Source organism: Aythya marila, assembly GCF_965140915.1.
Source record: "Aythya marila genome assembly, chromosome: 7".
In the NCBI taxonomy this organism is placed as follows: Eukaryota; Metazoa; Chordata; class Aves; order Anseriformes; family Anatidae; genus Aythya; species Aythya marila.
Window position 1 is genome coordinate 10,557,302 of NC_139048.1, and position 17,415 is coordinate 10,574,716.

At 54.2% G+C, this 17,415-nt stretch overlaps 1 protein-coding gene across 1 annotated transcript; it reads right to left on the minus strand.

The window, feature by feature from the left end:
- Positions 1-7,346: 7,346 nt before the first annotated feature.
- Positions 7,347-17,084, minus strand: DUSP5 (dual specificity phosphatase 5). The gene is made up of 4 exons (XM_082764305.1): positions 16,581-17,084; positions 12,634-12,776; positions 11,099-11,318; positions 7,347-8,948 (listed from the first exon to the last, which is right to left on the minus strand). Exons 1-4 carry the CDS (start codon positions 16,978-16,980, stop codon positions 8,548-8,550), a joined length of 1,164 nt encoding a protein of 387 aa, XP_082620431.1. The 5' UTR covers positions 16,981-17,084; the 3' UTR covers positions 7,347-8,547.
- Between the last annotated feature and the right edge of the window lie 331 nt (positions 17,085-17,415).

A 17,415-nucleotide genomic window follows, 5' to 3' on the forward strand; every position in this document is an offset into this window, starting at 1 on the left:
CGGAGCTTAGACTTAGTCTTTCCCCCCTAAAAAAAAAAAAAAAAAAGGGATTCAGAATCACCAGGTGGCCACCAGCCAAGGGAGATTTTGCCTTTTCTCTTGCTTGATGCATTGATGTTATTGTGAGTGGTGACACCAAGTCCTTCTGAAAATCCTGGCTCCAGTCAGAGCCCCAGGAGCCAGCCTCCTGCAACCCCCAAGCCTCTTCTAGTGCCCCAAAAGTGTGCTCTTGGCATGGTGCAACAAGTACACCAGCCTCTCTGTTAAGAGCAGACACAAAGACCCCTGATCTTCATTATCCATGTGTTCATTTCCTCTGTGCAACATGCTCCTGCAGTTTGGAGGTGACTTATGTGTGTATAAGGTGTGCGCAGACACCATGTTATGTTTATTTAAAGGAATAAAATCATATCTCACTGATATTTCATCAAAAGATGTCCCCAATAATGTGGCATTGAAAAAATCACGATTTTATTCATTCTGCAAATAAGCACCCAGCCCAAGGGCAGTGCAGGTTGGCTTTATCCTGCCAAACTGCTGCTGCTGTAGGAGTGCTGGAAGCTGGCAGCCTGGAAAGCAGTGCACTTTATTCAGTACCTGCAAACATGTAATCAGTGCTTGCTACGCGTGGAGTTCACCTCGCATCGATAGGTTCTGCAGAGCTTTTCTCTCTGGCCCTGTTTTAGAAGTAGTGTTTTTTGATAAATATGCCAGAATTAAACATTAGCATTAGAAAGGGGAATAGTGGGAACAAGCTTTCATTCATTCAGGCTTCATCAGCATAAAATGTACGTCAGGTATTTCTTTCATGAGGCTTAATGGAACACATAGATGGAATTTCAAGTCTGTAGAACTTTTTTTTTTTTTTTTCCATCTTCTCAAACAGCTAAATTTCTTTTTAAAATATTCTAAAGAGAATGTGGAGGGTGGGAGGGGAGGGAGATTAAACTCCCCTATTGCAGTTGCAGTTGTGAACCAACACATGTAGAGACTGCTTTCATTCATTACAGAGGTTTTTATTGCCAGGTTTAGGTGACTGCAGGAACTGGTAGGCGCATCCATCACTTGTGCTTCATCACGCAGAGTCAGCAGCGAGTGGCAGGGAAGGCAGCAGAGCACTCCCAGGGCCACTTCTCACCACTGCTGCTGCAGCAGCATCTTGCGGGCAAACCAGAGCCCGGGTCTGGTTGTGTTAGACACTGCAGAGCCGTGTCCCACAGACCTTTTTCTCACTCGTGGCAGTGTACAGAGCCGTGGTGGGGCCACACGGAGAAGCGTCAAGTGCACTGGGCCATGAGGCAAGGGGACCTGGTGAGCCTCTCTTCTCAGCAGCTTTGCCAGCCCCATGGCTGAAAAAAAAAACGTGAGGTTTTGCACGGTTTTGGCACACCGTTCTATCCACACGCAGCAAAGCAGAGCACATCCAAACCTGCACGGTGCATGTTATCCCCCAGCCGGGATGTCACTCCTTTTCCCAGGAGGGCAGGTGAGCCGCTGTCCTCACGCCTGTGACCGACTTCCATGAGCTGCAGCAACCTCACCTGGCACCAGGGGGCCTCCTGCAAGTGTGACATTCCTCCCGTCCTTCGCAATCGAAGGAAAGCAAAGATAACTTCCCGCTTCGTCACACATACGAGCTGGAAGGTTTCACTGCTGCAGCTTTTCACAGCCTGGTCCACGTCCTGGGCATTTTTTTAATTTGTTTTCCAGCTCTCCCAGGCAGCACCTCACACCACGACCACCCAGGCCCCTGTTGGAGGCATCCTTGTCCTGTACGAGTCCCTCGGCTGCTCTGCTCAAAACAGCTGACATAAAACTGGTGGCAGCAGGCTGCACGAAACTGACGGCACCTGGTCTGGACTGCTTCGGTCTGCAGAGACTTCTGTGGCAGGGGCTGTGGAAAGGGGCCACAGAAAGGGCTCGTTTGTGTGCTCCTTCCCGGAGGGGTCTAAAGAGAAGGAAAGGAGAAGAGAAAGCAAGTAACCAAGTTGGGAAGCTGTCTGGGAAAGGCTCAGCAGCTCCTCCTGCTGCCGGAGATCCCCACTTGGCTGGACAACCTTCCCCAGGGTGCCGCAAGGCAGAGCTTCAAGCAGGGCTGCGGCCGGCTATGCAGAGCCTTCTGCTTTCCCCTTCCTCCAGATTTCCCCACACACATGCAGCTGGAGCATCTCCCCATCAGATGTCACACAAGTCCAGAAAAGCGATCACCCCTCGAGCCGGGTTTGGTAATCCCAGCTGTCAGGAGCCACTTTCGCACTGGGTAGCACACAGGAGGGGACACTGCCCTGCTCCCTGCTCCCCACCGCTGGCCCCTGATCAATTCTCCCCACCATATCCACCCGCGTATGTCGAGCTGCCGGCCAGAGGACCAGCTGCTCTTCACAGCTGGATTTAGGAAGCCGAGCCATGGCAATGCTTTAGCACTCGGTAGCACAGCGCAGATTTCTCGCCACCCACCCGGGGCTGCCATTGTCCAACTCCTGGTAGAGCAGCGGGCGCACCCCATGGCTTTGACCACGTCCAACATCACAGCCTGGGGGGAAACAAAAGCAAACTCTTTCTTGTGATATGGAACATATGGCCCCACAACCGCAGAGTACAATAAATACATCACGGTAACAAGATTTTGTGCTCAGGACATCTTTCGTCAGGGGTCTAATGCACACTGCAAACACGTGAAAAAAGCCTTCTGCCTTTCTGAGTGAGATCAATATCATTATCCCTGGTGCGAGGCAGGATGCAGAGACATAGGGATAAGCTTGCAAGAAACGCTTAGAGAGAAATTCAGGTCCACTCTAGCAGCAAAATGCTCCTTGCGTGAGCGGAGCCACATCAGCAAAGCTCTGCTTTGTACCAGCAGAGCAGAAATATCCTCTGCAGGAGAAATGAGCTGTGCTGGGGAAAATACAGTTTTGCTGCTACAGTCTTTTTATGTAGACTCAAGGGATCCATCTGGTCAGCTCGGTCACTTCAGGTCTCACTCACTTCCTTTACTCTGCTGCTGACAAATATAAGAAGTGCACAGAGCTTCTACACGGCTTGCCCTCAAAGCAGGGGGCAGAGCCCACAACCCGCCCCGCAGCGCCTCGCCCTCGGGCTCCCGTTAGCCGCAGTAATTATGCTGGGCAGCAGCGGCACTGCCAGGGAGACCACAGGCTGGAAGCATCTCTAGGAGATGTGGTGCACGGATCTGCTCTGTCCCTGCTAGAAATCTGCTTCATCTTGGCAAGCCTCTGTGGGCTCGACCGGATAGCAGCTCCCGGTCACGCTGGCACTCGTGTCGATTGATTTTCCGGCTAACTTGACTTAACGTGGCTGGAGGCGTTCAAGCAGATAGCATACACCCGTTGTTCCACTTGGAGTCCCGGAGACCTCATCTTCCATTTCAACGCAGCAGCAATTTTAGTTCCAGTTAGAACAAACAGCTCCTTAAAATACAGGCTTTAAATAAAGATTCACCCAGAGCCCGATCCAACACCCCTCGTGTCCGGGAGCCATCCTCCCCACTGAAGTCAGTAGGCTCTGGATCGGGGCCCGCAGGCAGCCCACGATGTATGGGCGATTTAATAACGAGAGATGACTCACTATCAAACGCCGTCTGCTTTACAAAGGAGTCTCAGAAATGGAGTATCTGTGCGCCAGAAATAAACCCCTATTCATACAGGGAGAGAAGAGAGAGCGCGCCCATGAACTACATTAGCAGTTCACTTGGGAGAATTAAGCCCGGTCTAATGAATGCTTACTCATGTGAGTAACTTTACTAACATGAGTAACTCGATAAAACCCAGCCTGCAAAATGGTTGTGCCAAAGATGTCTGAGATCTTTACCACTTTGCCTATCATTTCTGACCATCCAGGAGTCCCAACGGGGAGCTGTGCTGGGGCAGGGTCCCTGTGTCACCAGCTGCGTGTGGCCCTACCAGCCGCTGCTGGATTTATGCCTCAGGTGTTCCCCACTTCTCACATACACCAGGTCCACTGGTTCCCATGGATCCCATGCACACTCATCTCCTACAGATGCTTTTCCTAGCCCACGACCCATTGTGGCATATGCAGCAATCCATGGCACAGACACGAGTGTCCTTACGGCAACGCTGTCCCCTCGCGTCTTTGTGCTTCTCCCTCCCCTTTCATGTACCACAATCACTCCTGGACTCAAGGTGCTGTCTCTGATTTCGTGTACTGTTGGTACAGCTCCCAGTACAACCGGTCCTGCTGGGCTCCCAGGAGCTACAAATAACAGCCAGGGACTTCCAGAGGGGAAGCTAATACTTGAAAGGGATATCTAGGGGCCATAAATCCTCCTTAATAGCTAGAGAATGCTAAAAGAAGTGCTGAGCATTTCAACTCTAGCCACAGAAGCCATTTCTCTTGGTAACCTTTACATTCCTTGCAAGTGCTCGTGGGCAGGAGGGATGCAGTACAGGTGCTAGCAGAAAAATGGATCCATTTGGGAAGCCTTAAAATCACCTGGATGGCAGAGTACCCAGCATTTTGAAGCTGAAATAATCAGACTGAAGCGACTTCGTAGTTTATAATGCGACTGTAAAACAAAGTAGGACTTTACAACTGAGGCCCCGGTATCAGAGCTTCATTTGATTTTCTCTGATGACTCAACCTATTTCACAAGCTATTTTCATATTCCTTATTTAGAGAACTTACTCACGTCTCGGTAAAAGCCTATGATGTGATAAAGCCGAGGAACCATAATGTGCGGTGCTGCTAACACCTCCCACGCCAAAAAAAATCCTACTTCCATATTTATGTGGCTCTTCAAATTGGTTCCTGCCGTTTTCTCCCCGGAGAGTGAGCTGGCATCGCGTCTCCTCTGCAATTAGCACAAAGCCGTGAAAAGTGGAGCCGGGGGGTCGGGCCCATTTGGTCCTCTGACTTCCCAGCAAGGGAAGTGTTGTTTTTAACATACAAACAGCAACGCTTGTGGAAGGCCCTGCTTGTTCAGGCTCTGTCTCCTGAAAAAGCAGCTTGTCCCACAAAGGATGGGGGTCAGAGGACCTCAGGCACCCCAGTACACACTGGGCAGGTGAGCCCGACCCATCACACCCAGGTACAAGCTGGTGCTGTACCCTCAGGGATGAAGGACGGTCACAAACCCTGTGTTTTGGTGCTTTGGAAGCACAGACACTGCCACAAGGCAGCTCCTGCCTTTTGGAGGGTTCTCTGTAAGCAGCACAGGCTGCAAATCCCACCAGCAAATGCCTGGCTTAAAAGAAGATTCAGGGACACTTAAGGACAGCACCCACCCACCCACCCCCGCCCCGGATCTCTTCACAATCTGATTTGCAGCCACGTAGAGACATTTATTTTTTGTGGCAGCTTTTCAGGGGGTTGGTTTGTCTCGGAGGCAGAAAGGAGAGGCAGCCTGTGCAGAGCAGAGACAGGGGCTGAGCAACGGCACTCGCGCTTGCAACACGACTGCTCTTTGCCAGGCTGAAAGCACGGGACCAAAGGCTGCATGGCACAAATATTGTTCCCTACATACCCACGCCAGCAGCTCACAGCCCCCAGCTGGTGCCGAGGGGCCCAGCACCATCAGGAAGATCAGCGGAGCGAGATGCTCGCATCCCAGCACAGCTCTGCCCCAGCACTTCTGTGGGCAGCAGACCCCACAAAATCCTCCTCTCTGAGACATTTCCTCTCATCTCCCTTGGATTCAGGTGTCATAAAATACAAGCTTTAAACAAAGCTTTGCCTGAGGGTGCAGCATTCGTGGCCTCTTCCCCTCACCTACATTTTCCAATGTCTAATATCACCCTGCTTTGGCCTCCCCCTTGCTGCTACAGCTACTCAGGTCCCTATTTTCCATCAAAACCATCAGAGGTTTGTCTGTGAGATCCCCACTCCCACCGAGCTGGCTGGCAGAGGGCACAGGCACGCTGAACCAGCCGGTTCAGCCACCGACACCATCAGCCCCGTCCTTCAGCTTGTCCTTCCCACACAGCTGGGCTCGTGCCCATCGCCTGATCCGAGCTTCCACCCCTGGGAGCCAGCTACCTGAACCACAGGCCCACACGGGCTACAAAACCCCCCAGATCTCTCCATCTTTTTCACCCCGGTGGACTTGCCCAGCATAAAACCCCACCAGGGACGTTCCTTTCCCTAATGGTGGTGGGAGCTGTTGGGTGATCCACCAGGATCGTGGCCCCTCTCCAAACCCAGAGCAGCTGCCTTCCCTCACTGCTAAATACCTGGCTCCTCCACCTGGCCCTCATCTCCTCCAGCTTCTGTGTTCAGCTCCGCCAGGCAGCAGACCCTGGTTAACCCCCTCAGCCCTGCCTGGGCAGAACAGCATCGTCTCTGTGCAGGGCTTGCTGCTCCTCAGAAACAGCCTGGTCCCACCACAGAAGATATCTTATGTTGGTTTTGTGAGAGCTGTTGCATCAAGGGTGTAGGTCTCCTCTGTGCTAAGGATACAGCCCCCTTTGCTAGGCCTTGTGGCCTTTCTGCTCCAGAGCTTGTGCCTTTACACCACAACTTGCCCTGGTGTTTTCTGAGAGCACTTTCCTGAGCTCCCTGATGGGGGCAATCAGCTCTCCTAGAGAATTAATTGATCTGCTCTTACATTACCTCACCCCTCCAACCCCCCAGCAGCTGGCTCCTGTGCTCAGGTTTCCCAAGGAAAACCCAAGGCTCCTCTCTGGTGACAGCTTCTCACCTGTGAGATTTGCTTCCTGGGGAGGATGTCACAAATGGATTAACCCCACAGGGCACAGGTGATTTATAACCCACCCAAAGCTCTGGCATTCTCAACCCAAGAACTTGAAAACACAGCTCTTAGACGTGCCACAGCGACAAGCCAGACAGAGCTAAGAGCTTCCAGCTGAGGCGAGGTGTGAAATGGCTTGGAGATGTTGGCGTTCAAACACTTTTTTATTAATAAAAGGCACAGTATGGGGTGAGCCCTGCATGCCCTACGCCTAGTGTGACAGCAGGGGGTGGCTGGTGGCCCCCATGCCCTTTTGTCACCTACCCAGGGCAGTGTCCCCACCACCCGTGCTGGGCAGGAAGCGAGGGCCCGCTGACTGCAGGCTTTCGGCTGCAGCGAGACAGCACGGCGCGTATAAAAGATGCATGAATCAAAACAGAAGCGCCTGCCCAGCCACTGGGAAGTGACGCCACCATGAGTCACGTCACTTTGTGCAAAAAAAAAAGTCCTCCCCCTCACCTTCTCCCCCCTTCAGGCTTGCACCTTGGGGCGCTTCAGCACTGGGCCCAGCACTGCCTGCCCTCCCCATGCCACATTAGGGCAAGCTCCATTCTCAGCTGGCCTCCTTAAACACTCCTGCAGCTCCAGCTCGCTCCAAGGATGACAGACATCTTGCTTTTCCTCACTTTGTTTTTATTATTTTTTACACTCCATAAAAAGTTGCAGGCTTTCTTTCACATTCACGAGATCTTCTGGAAATTATTGCCATTTCCCATACGTATTACATATATAAAAAAATAAAAAGGTCAACAGACAGAGCAGCTCCTTCTGAGCTTCCTGCAGACAAACTCAATGCAAGAGAAACCAGTTTTCACAGAGGAAGGCTGGCTGGAGGTGACCACACACACTAAGCAAGCCACATAACACTGAACAAGACCACTTTGCCACGCACAACACACGTCAGAAACAGTTGGGAGGGACCAAAACAGCCAAGCTTTTCCTTTTTTTGGTGTAAAAATCCAGTAGTTACAGTGTCGTCTGATGGGAAGTAACTTGGATGAGGGTTGTGGAGACATTCAAGTATTCTAGGGCTGCTCTTAAATAACAGGTGGGAATACAATAGCTCAGCAGGGCAACCTGATAGCTTAAGTTCCTTGCTTCGGTTTAAAGCACGTCCAGTACAAAAGGCAAACGCAGAAGTACAGGAAATGCCACACCTGAACGGATCCATGGTCCAGTTTGGTCTCCAGTTACGCTGCGGTCAGTACCTGGCACTGCAGAGGCTGGGACAGGAGAGGGGATTTTCACCTGGTTGTGCAAGAGGGGCCAGGCAGGGAGCCCCTGCCCACCCAGCAAATTGCTCCCTGAAACACGACACAGAGGGAGAGGGGAGCTGGGGAAGCAGCAGCACGCTCTGCACTCTCACCACCCCTGCCGATGCCGAGGTGGGGCTTTTCGGTTTGCTTTCTGCCCCACAGCTGCTGTTTATTGCTTGAAAATTTAAGGTTCTCCTCAAAAACAAAAAGGGAAGGAGGTGGGAGCTGGGAACATACAAAATGGACTTCTCATTGCTTCCCAAGAACCTGGAAATACAGTAGTGGCTGCACACTCTGGATAAAAACCTAGAAAAGCACTTTTTTCTTTTTCCATATATTTTTTTTTTTAAAAAAAAGAACATTAAAAGTTCAGAAAACCTGCCACACGTAGAGCATTTGAGTCTCAGTCAGCACACACATATGGGAAGCATCACCCACGATGACCGCTCTGTCTCGGACTAAGTCGGTGAGGTTTCTCTATTGCACGTTCATGAAATGTTCTCGTCGGGGTCACAGTTAGGATCAGAGGACTGCACCAGCTCCCCGGGGCTGGGGGGCGGGGGGCTCTCAGCAGGATGAAGACGCTGTCATCGGGCTGAGTTTCAGCTGGTGGACGGGAGAGTGGATGGGCACAGAACTCAACACTGAGGTAGGAAAGGCGAAACACGAGCCTTCAAAATTTTTGCCTAACGTCAGTTCTTCCGCAAAAAAAGACGCGGCTTCTCGTTTGCACGAGGCGACAGGTGGGCTGGGGGTGGAAGACAAGATCTCTGACTCATATTGTAGTAACTGTCCCATGAAACCGAAGTTTGGTGAGATCAGGCTCCGGCGCTGCTTGATGTAATCGAAGGCCTCCTCCAGGCGGAGCTTCTTGGTTTTCATCAGATAGGCCATGCAGATGGTAGGAGAGCGTGAAATCCCCGCTTCGCAGTGCACCAGGATCTTGCCCCCCGTTCGTCTGACATAATCTGGGGAAAAAGAAAGTCATTGCAGACATCAGCTGACGTTGGGGTTGGAAAAGATGCTGTGGCACATGCTTGAAGCTGACAGCAGAGCATGACACGGAGCCACACCATCAGCACGGCAGCCCCTGCTCTGTTGGGCACTAAGGGTGACTTGGAGACAGAAAGGAGGGGGACAAAACCCATCCTAAGATGGAGCTGAGCTGCTGCTGCTTCTGATCTGTGCATCCCAGTTTAGTTCTGTCTCCATTTTTAACAAAGTCCTTCCCACGTGCCTATTTCTGCTTTGGTTTAACTCACTTCTCAAAGAGCTGAGGGACGGTGTGGGTATCTGGGCTGTGCTTGCGTGTGCTGTTCCTGCATTTTCTGCCCATGGCTCAAAGCACTGACCCTAGGCCAGCCTGGCCGGGCCCTCCCACCACCAGGTATTTCAAAGGCAAGAAAGGAGCTGGCTTCCTCTCCTCAGCTTTGCTACGAATACAGGGCTTTTTCCTTAAAGCCCTAAAAGCTGACCCCCTGCTTGGCTGGTTAGCAGCAAGCGGCTGTGCCCAGAGCTACCCTTGGAGGTACCCTTGGGTGGGGAGGCTGCGCCCGCTCCCTGGGGCCCTCACCACAAAGCACAAAAGGGCTGGTCGGCAGCTGCTAAGCCCAAGCATCCCTTAACCAGGCTGTAATTAAGTCAGGATATAAAAGGCTTATGCAAAGCACCCATTTTACACAACAGGGAGCCACTGTGGTTACTCACACAACACAATGATTGTTATTAGATTAAAGGGAATGTGCTTAAAATAAGCCCTTTCCACACTAAAACACAGTTCAAAAATAGACATCCTCTGGTCCCTTGCCTTGAGCAAGATGTTCAAGCTCCAATTTATGGAGAAATGCGCCGAGTGTGGTGCTCACTGCGTGGCACTGAAACAGCCAAGCAAGTTATCATTTCCCTGTCTTGGACCAGGGGACCAGTGCCACCGCGGCCACTTATACTTAAGCGGTGTACAAAATAAGGAAGACACAGATTTGAGTCATTCCCAGCAACTCCACCACATGGTTTTACAAAAGTGAAAACTGAAACCACCCTCAAAAAAACTTTGGGAAACTTCCAAGTGACTCAACTACTATCAGAAAGTGCTGGGGATGGGACGGAAAAGTGAATTAACATTTCCCTGAAAATTGTGAGAAGTCCTTTACCAGGAAGAGAAAGGTCTTGGAGGGCACCCTGACATTGTGTTTTTTTTTCCCCTCCTCCTGCCCGCAGTGTCAAAGGGCTCAAATTCAGATGGGTGATGAGTCTCAAGTCTGTAACTGGGGTTTTATTCTGTTTCTCTGACACACTCCTGGAGAACAACAGCCCTGTTTTCAGCACCATCCCCACCCAGGCTCAGGCTGCTCCACCCCACAAATCGCACTGTGCTCCTGACGGACCAGCCTTCCCCTTGCTGTGCCATTGACCTACCCCAGTTTGATGCAGATTTGGGAAGGGATGGCCCTTGAGTTTTCCAAAAACCTTATTTTTTGTTCCCCACTGGGGTATTTAAACGGTGAGAGAGCGATATGATTAAAAGGAAAAATAGGAACAGCTCCGTGATAGGGGGAGATGCCAGATTTGTAAGATCCTGACTCTGGGGGGTGTCCCAGCACAGCAAGGTAATAAGCTAACCGTGCATCCACCTGGTTTTACAGGGCCTGAAATACATGTATTTTTCTTTTTTCACCTACACAAAAATCAATAGACTTCAGTGCTATTCGGCTAGCCTAATTTGCTCCCCTGTAATGCTGAAGCTACACCTAAGCTTGCTTTGAAAAGAAAACGAAGCTGAGCAGCTCACTCGCCTGGTGGCAGGGGGAAGGGGACATTTGCCTTCCTCAGCCTCCCAAAAACCTTGCTCTGAGCGTCCCTTCCTTGCTGAAACCCCTCTGCCAGGACAGATGCTGGGGAGGGAGCTTAAACCTTTACAGTGGGAATTTACACAAAATGTCCTTCTCTGTGTATTTATTGTAAAACAAATTAATACGTAGGAAAATGCTGAAAATGGTTAGAAATGCATCTTTAAAAGAGCAGGAAAAGCGTGCTCTCCCTGCCGCTATGGCCTTTGCTTTGCAGCCTGCTTATTTGACAGTAAGGGCTTGAAATGCAGCACGAGAAGCTGGGCACTTACCGATGAAGTCGATGGCTTCCTGGAAGTGCGAGCTGATGTCGGCCGTGTGGCTGTCCTCCACCGGGATCCACTTGTAGCAGTACTGGTCCTTGAAGGGCTCCGAGCTTTTCCTGGAGACGTTGAGCAGGGCCGTGATGTGCAGGTTGGCGAGAAACTCGCACTTGGAGGCGTGGTAGGCACTACCAAGGTAGAGAAAAGGCAGGATTTCCACCGGGCCGCCCTGGAAGAGAAGGAGCAGAGACACATGAGCGATGCCAGCCTCCCGCAGGTGTTTTGAGGCCAAAGAAAAACAAGGGAGCCTGCGAGGGTGCCCGCTCCCTCCCCCCGATGGTTTTAGACCCCGCTGAGGCTGCCCAGTGAATCATTGCCCTGGCACAGCCCACGCAGGAAGGAGGTTTTCGTTTTCTGGTCCGCATCTGCGAGGCACGAAGCCGGAGCCAGCCCACTCGCGCAGGAGGTTTCCGGCTTTCGACAAAGCGCTGCCCCTCAGGAGGGGCCCGAAGTGCTTTCATATGCGGGGCTGTCCCCGCAGAGGCCTTGCCAAAACACGTGTGAGGCAGGGAGGCAGACGCAGGAGGCTGCCAGAGCTCAGTGAAGGGCTCAGACACTCTCCCCGCACCTCCAGCGTGAGCCCTATAGCAGAGCACAACCCCAGTGGCACCACTGTGGGGTTCGGGCTGGGGACACCCCCTCCCCTGCATCAGCGGAGCCACACAGGGCCACCCACCCGAGATGTTATCTCGGTTCCTCCTTCCCCAGAAGGAGAGGAGGCCGGGTGACGACACCGCGGGCAGAAAGCCGCCGCCTGACACAGCCGTGGCAGCGGGGCCGCGGCTGCAGGTAACTTTCCATGATGCTGCCGTCAGCTCTTGGGGGCGAGAAATCACCTTCCCAGCCCCCCCCGAGCCACCCAGCCCAGCTTGTGTCACACACTGGGGACAGCCGGGAGCCACCTGCGTGGTATTAGGGAGGCCGGGGCCCCCAAAAAAGGCACGGGGGGGGGGTGGCTGTGCGGAAACAGCCCGACCGCAGGGTGCCACCTCGGAGCACACGTCTTCCCCGGCCCCGGGGGCGGGTGCGGGGGCACGGGGACTTCCCCCCAGCAAAACCCCAACGGGGCCCTGCTCCTCACCACCTGCTGCCAGGGCCTCCGGTGCTGCTTTGCCTGCCTTATTTTTATTTATTTATTTGTTTTACCTCCTGCTGATAACTAAATGTGAAGCCAGGTGGAGGCGATGCTGCCCAGCAGCACGCATTGATGTGGACGGTGACAACCTGGTGACAGCTTGGTGAGACGTGTGGGATGTCACCTTTAGCTACCACCTCCCTAGCCTCTAGAGCCATTACAACTGCATTTCCGATCAAATCATAGCAACTTCATAGAAGAAGACAAATTTTAACAAATCCCATGCACCGCAGAGGCTCGTACACATCTGCCTTTGGGGTGTGTAAGACTTGTGAAGCCCGAGGGGACAGGGAACAGCCCGGTGGCACAGAACAACCCGAAGGGGAGGTGACCCCGTGGTGGCACACACCTGGTCGTAGGCAGGCTGCTGGTGGGCACCCTGCTTCTCACAGTGGCTGCCGAGGTTTTTCTCCACGTCGTTCCTCTCGGGGGCAATGAGCTTTCCATCCACGCAGCACTCAGGATATTGCGAGTTAAAGGTTTCATACCCCCCTAGGGAAGGGAAAAGAGAGAATTGCGGATGTTAGCGCTTCCAAAAAAAAAAAAAAAAAAAAAAAAAAACGTGGTTTAATTAAACTGGAGGAGAAATGAAGCTTGGGCACTGGTAATGAGGTGGGACAGAGCCACACTGCCATTGCCCGGGGTTGATTAGGAGAAGCCTATCCCCGGGGAAGCGGGGCTGTTTGAGAGACTTCAGGCGCCCAAGGAAAACCTCCGATACCACTGACAATGATTAACTTGCTGAAAGCCGATGGACGGAGATTAAAACTGTTGGTGAGTGTAAATCCATTGAGCCTAGAAAACATTAACCCCAGCGCAGCAGGGCCCGAGCTCCCTCCCCCCCACGGCCACATGAGCACCGCTGAACTCTCCGGAGCTGTTCCTGCTGCCCGTGTTGGGGCAGCACAAATGTTTTATTTGCATTTTTGACCGGACGCAGGCACACGATGCTCTCAGGCTTGCCATTAATCACCGCCACGCACGAGACAGCGAGTTAATGAAGACAGTCCCACTGAAAGCAATCTGTTAAGTAACTGCTGCAAAGCTTAATGAAATCCTGTGACAGCATCTGACAAGTGAATAGCCCCACATGAGCTATTCCGCATGGTTAAATACTGCGCTCGTTACATTCAGTGCACTGCTAATGAAAAGGAATTAATCCTATTATTACATTGTTACTCAAAGTTTGTCGTCAGCTAAATCATCGCCTGCTTCCAGGCTAGGAACGGGCTGCACAGAAGCACACAGCCTCCAAAACGTGAGTAAGCCAGGGAGCAGAAACAGCCTGCAAGTGTCACTTGTGCTGTGTCTGCCACCTGGGATTTTTTTCAGGATAAAAACGAACGGCAAAGCTCCTGACCAGGTAAATTCAGTAATCCTTTAGAGCACAGCCCTTGAGCAAACCCTGCGATCTGCTTCGTTAACCTGCGACTGTTTCGCCCCGACAGGCGGTGTCAGCACGGGTGCCCTGATTCAGGGAGCAGTTTCCCAACAGGGTGGTCCCAGCACAGCTCCCCCTGACCTCCCAGCCCCGCGCCGCTGGTGTCTCAGCCGTTTGCAATCCTGAGCAGATGTGTGCTGAAACTCATGACGTGCGGCGGTCGCCCACTCAGTCGTGCCGTGGGGTCCTTGTGTTGCAAGAGCACGGCACGATCCAGAGCCCGCTGGGTGTAATGAAAGCCTGCTTTGCTTTCCGTGACAGGGGCCAGGAGGGCGACTTGGCGCCCTGCAACACCTGCACCTTTCCTCCCACTCCCCCAGCCCCAGCCAAATGCAGCCAGCGCATCAAGCAGCAATGCAACCGTGGGGGGGGGGGGGCTGATAAAATGCTATCCCTAACAACTGCTGGTGGAAAAGCCAAACACGAGCAGTTCCCCAGCCTGTCTCAAGCCACCTTTCTCAGGGCGCCCTTTCAAATCCTCTTGTTTTCCATAGCTGACCTTATCTTCCCCCAGCCACTGCCATCGCATCGCAAAAATATGTACGGTTCGTGGAAATAGCCCCGATCCTCCTTCACTCCCTGTGTTGTTGTTTTTAGTCCTGAATGAACACAAGCCTGCCTGAGCCAAATCAGCGTGTGTGTTCAAACAGCCACACATCTCATGTCTCTGGGGCAGCTCATGCTTGCAGCCGGTGAACGGTTAATTACAAGCCTTGGGGATCAGGATATTTGCAGGCCGTTCTTACAGTGAGTCATCTTCTCATCCCCTCCTCCAGCAATCTCCTCGCTTCCCCCTCCCCACTCAACCTAGCTTCCCTGAGGTCATTTCTGCAAATACTGGATTGCTCATCGCAGAGAGCTGCGCCGCGCTTCATTTTTAATCAATAAATAACAGAATCCTTGTCAGCACCAGGGGACCATGCGTTATTTTATCTTTCTGCAAGCTCCTCACCCACCGCACACAATCACTCTCGCCCTGCCGGGGCTGAGCTCACCCAGAACAAAACTGCACCTCCGCAGATGAGAGATGACACACGCAGCCCCTACAAGCCAGAAAGCGAGGAAATGAAGGGGCCAGCACCCAGCTCAGCACCCGATTGCCCTGTGCTTGCTGCCCTGCCTGGGGCTGGACCCCAGGACACTTGGTGGGGCCTCACTCAATCCTCCACTGCTTCTGAGGTGAGACCACCTCAGCCCTCAAGTAGCCAACACATCCTCCTGGCTTCCCCAGAGGGGAGAACAGGAATGTAACGGGGAACCTCGAGGAGCTTTCCCCCAGTGGTTTTACAGCCCATTATTAGCGGAGCTAAGACACAGACACACAGGAGGCAGCAAAGCCACTGCTTCGGAGCCCGACGGTCCCTGCCGGGTGCTGCAGGGTGACTTATTTCCCCAGTGTCACAGAAACCTTCCCCGCACCACAACAGCTTCCTGGGGGTCCGTGGCCCCTGTGAATCAGCAGAGTTGCCCACTGAGTCACACCGGATCTGAAACGGAGCCGTGGGCTCCGCGGGCCTGAGCCTGCCACCCGGAGGACTTCACAGCAGGGTGAAAAGGGGGAAACCTCCTCCTCCTCCTCCGCTAGGTAAGGGGAAACGCTTTCAGCCTCAAGTCGACAGACTTTCAAGAAAGAGGCTTTGCAACACACAAAAGATGCAAAGCGGAGCCCACACAGAACCCCGCCCCAGATAAACTGCCCACAGCCACAGCCACCACTTCAAAGCGCGGGGCTAGTGCATGAGGAGGGGAGGATGATCTTGTGGCTACACGAACAGGCTGAGAGTCAGCAGAGATTAATTCAGTCCCTGGTTTGCCACAGACTTCCTAGCGTGACCCTGGCGATGTTTCTTCATCCTTACTTTAATGGGGTCCCTAAGGAGTTGCCTGGCCCCACACGGTGCAGGCATCCCTGCCCCGGGGCAGCAGGATTGGTGCTTTTGGGGCGACTGCAGCAAGCTGGCGGTGCTCAGGCATAGCCAGGGTCATGGCAAAGTGCCCTGAGAGCCTCCCCCCACCTCGGTACTGGGCAATATCCCCAGTGGAGGTGCCTCTACCCTAGCGGGGATGTCCTCTGGGCAGCGCTCGTTACAGGAGGCACAAACTGGGGGGGACACTCAAAAAAACTGCTTTGATAAAAGGCTTAGTAAAAGCCTGTTAATCCTGGCCGGTGAGGACACTCGGGCAGAGTTTAAGAAACCCCAAACAGCCCGATTTTCTCCTCCAGCCATGCCCCCTACCGCTGCTGGGGGGTCCCAGGGATGTCCCCCCCCAGCCCTCCCCGGCCGGCACCGCCACCAGAAGGAACGGGAGGGGGGCGAGGGCTTGGAAGCGGGGAGGGCAAAAGGACAAAGGCGCTGCCGAGCCACATGGAGGGGAGGGGACGGCCAGGAGAAAGGGCAGGCCACTCCGCTTTATTATCATTGTTTTATTAGCCCCGGTGTACACGAAAAGGAAAACAAAAACCGCAATAAAAGGGCTATCACGCACGTGGGAGAGGCGGCACGGCCGGCCCCAAAAAGCCCCGGGGTTTCGATGGGGGCAGCGGCCCGGGGTGATGCCGTTTCCCACGCAGCCTCTCTCCCTCTCGTTGTCCCCACCACCACCGTTTCGTCCTCCTTCCCTGCTGCTCTTCAGTCTTAAAGCCGAGGGGGGGTGGGAGCGGAAAGGCAGCGCGGCTCAGCCGGCAGAGCCTATCCGGGATTTACCTCCAGTGGGTGGAAAAGCGCTGAAATCCCGGCGTTACCCCCCCTGCCCTCCCCCGGTAAGCACTTCAACCACCCGGGCAGCGGGCGAGGAGAGGGGAAAGGAGCCCCTGGGGTCCCCCCATCCCCGACCCCAACCCTCCCGATCCTCACCTTTCAAGAAGCAGACCCTGGCCCCGGCCTCGGGGAGGCTGGAGAGCAAGGCGTTGAGGACGATCTGCGCCGTGCTGTCCTTCTTCAGCTTCTGCCAGTGCCCCGTGCCTTGGTCCAGCACCACCACGGCCGCCAGGCGGGTCCCCCCCGGCCCTGTCCCGTCTCCCCCACCCCGCAGCAGCCGGGCTCGGGCCGCCTCGTCGGGCACCACGAAGTGGAGGGGCACGGCCCCGCCTCGGGCCCGGCGCATCACCACCGAGTTGAGGTTGACGTTGAGCGAGCCGCGGAGGCAGGAGGCCGAGAAGGAGAGGTAGGGGCGGCAGTCCAGCACCAGGCAGCGGGAGGGCTCCTTCCGCAGGAGCTTCCGCAGCTGCCGGCAGTCGAGGGAGGTGACTTTCATAGCGGCCGGGAGCCGCGGGGCCGCTCCGCATGGACGGGACGGGACGGACGGACGGAGGGGCGGACAGACGGGCGGACAGCGAGGGGATGGAGGCGCCGCGCAGAGCCCGCGCAGGGAATCCCGGCCGCCGCCGCCGGGGATTTATATGAATGGGAGGCCGGGCCCTGACGGCACTGCCCATATAAGGGGAGTGACGCGGGCCGCTTTGCCTTATATGGGCATCGCCCGCCCCCTTCGCCACGCCCCCCCGGCGGGGTTTCCCCTCCCCGCCACCCGGCGGAGGGTGGGGGCTGCGGGCGGTGTTAGTCAGGCTGGGGGGCGGGGGGGGGTAAAGGAAGCTGAAAAACGCCGCAAAAATCCTCCAGTCATCGGGCCCGGCCTCCTCGCCCCCGTGCTGGGGGCCGGGGGGTGAGGGGGAGGAGGGGGAGGAGGAGA

Excerpts from the sequence above, each read along its gene's own strand:
- DUSP5 (XM_082764305.1), bottom strand. The coding sequence starts at position 16,980 with ATGAAAGTCACCTCCCTCGACTGCCGGCAGCTGCGGAAGCTCCTGCGG. Across the intron at positions 12,777-16,580 it reads CAGGGTCTGCTTCTTGAAAG|GGGGGTATGAAACCTTTAAC; the intron begins GTGAGGATCGGG and ends TCCCTTCCCTAG. Across the intron at positions 11,319-12,633 it reads AGCAGCCTGCCTACGACCAG|GGCGGCCCGGTGGAAATCCT; the intron begins GTGTGTGCCACC and ends CTTCTCTTCCAG.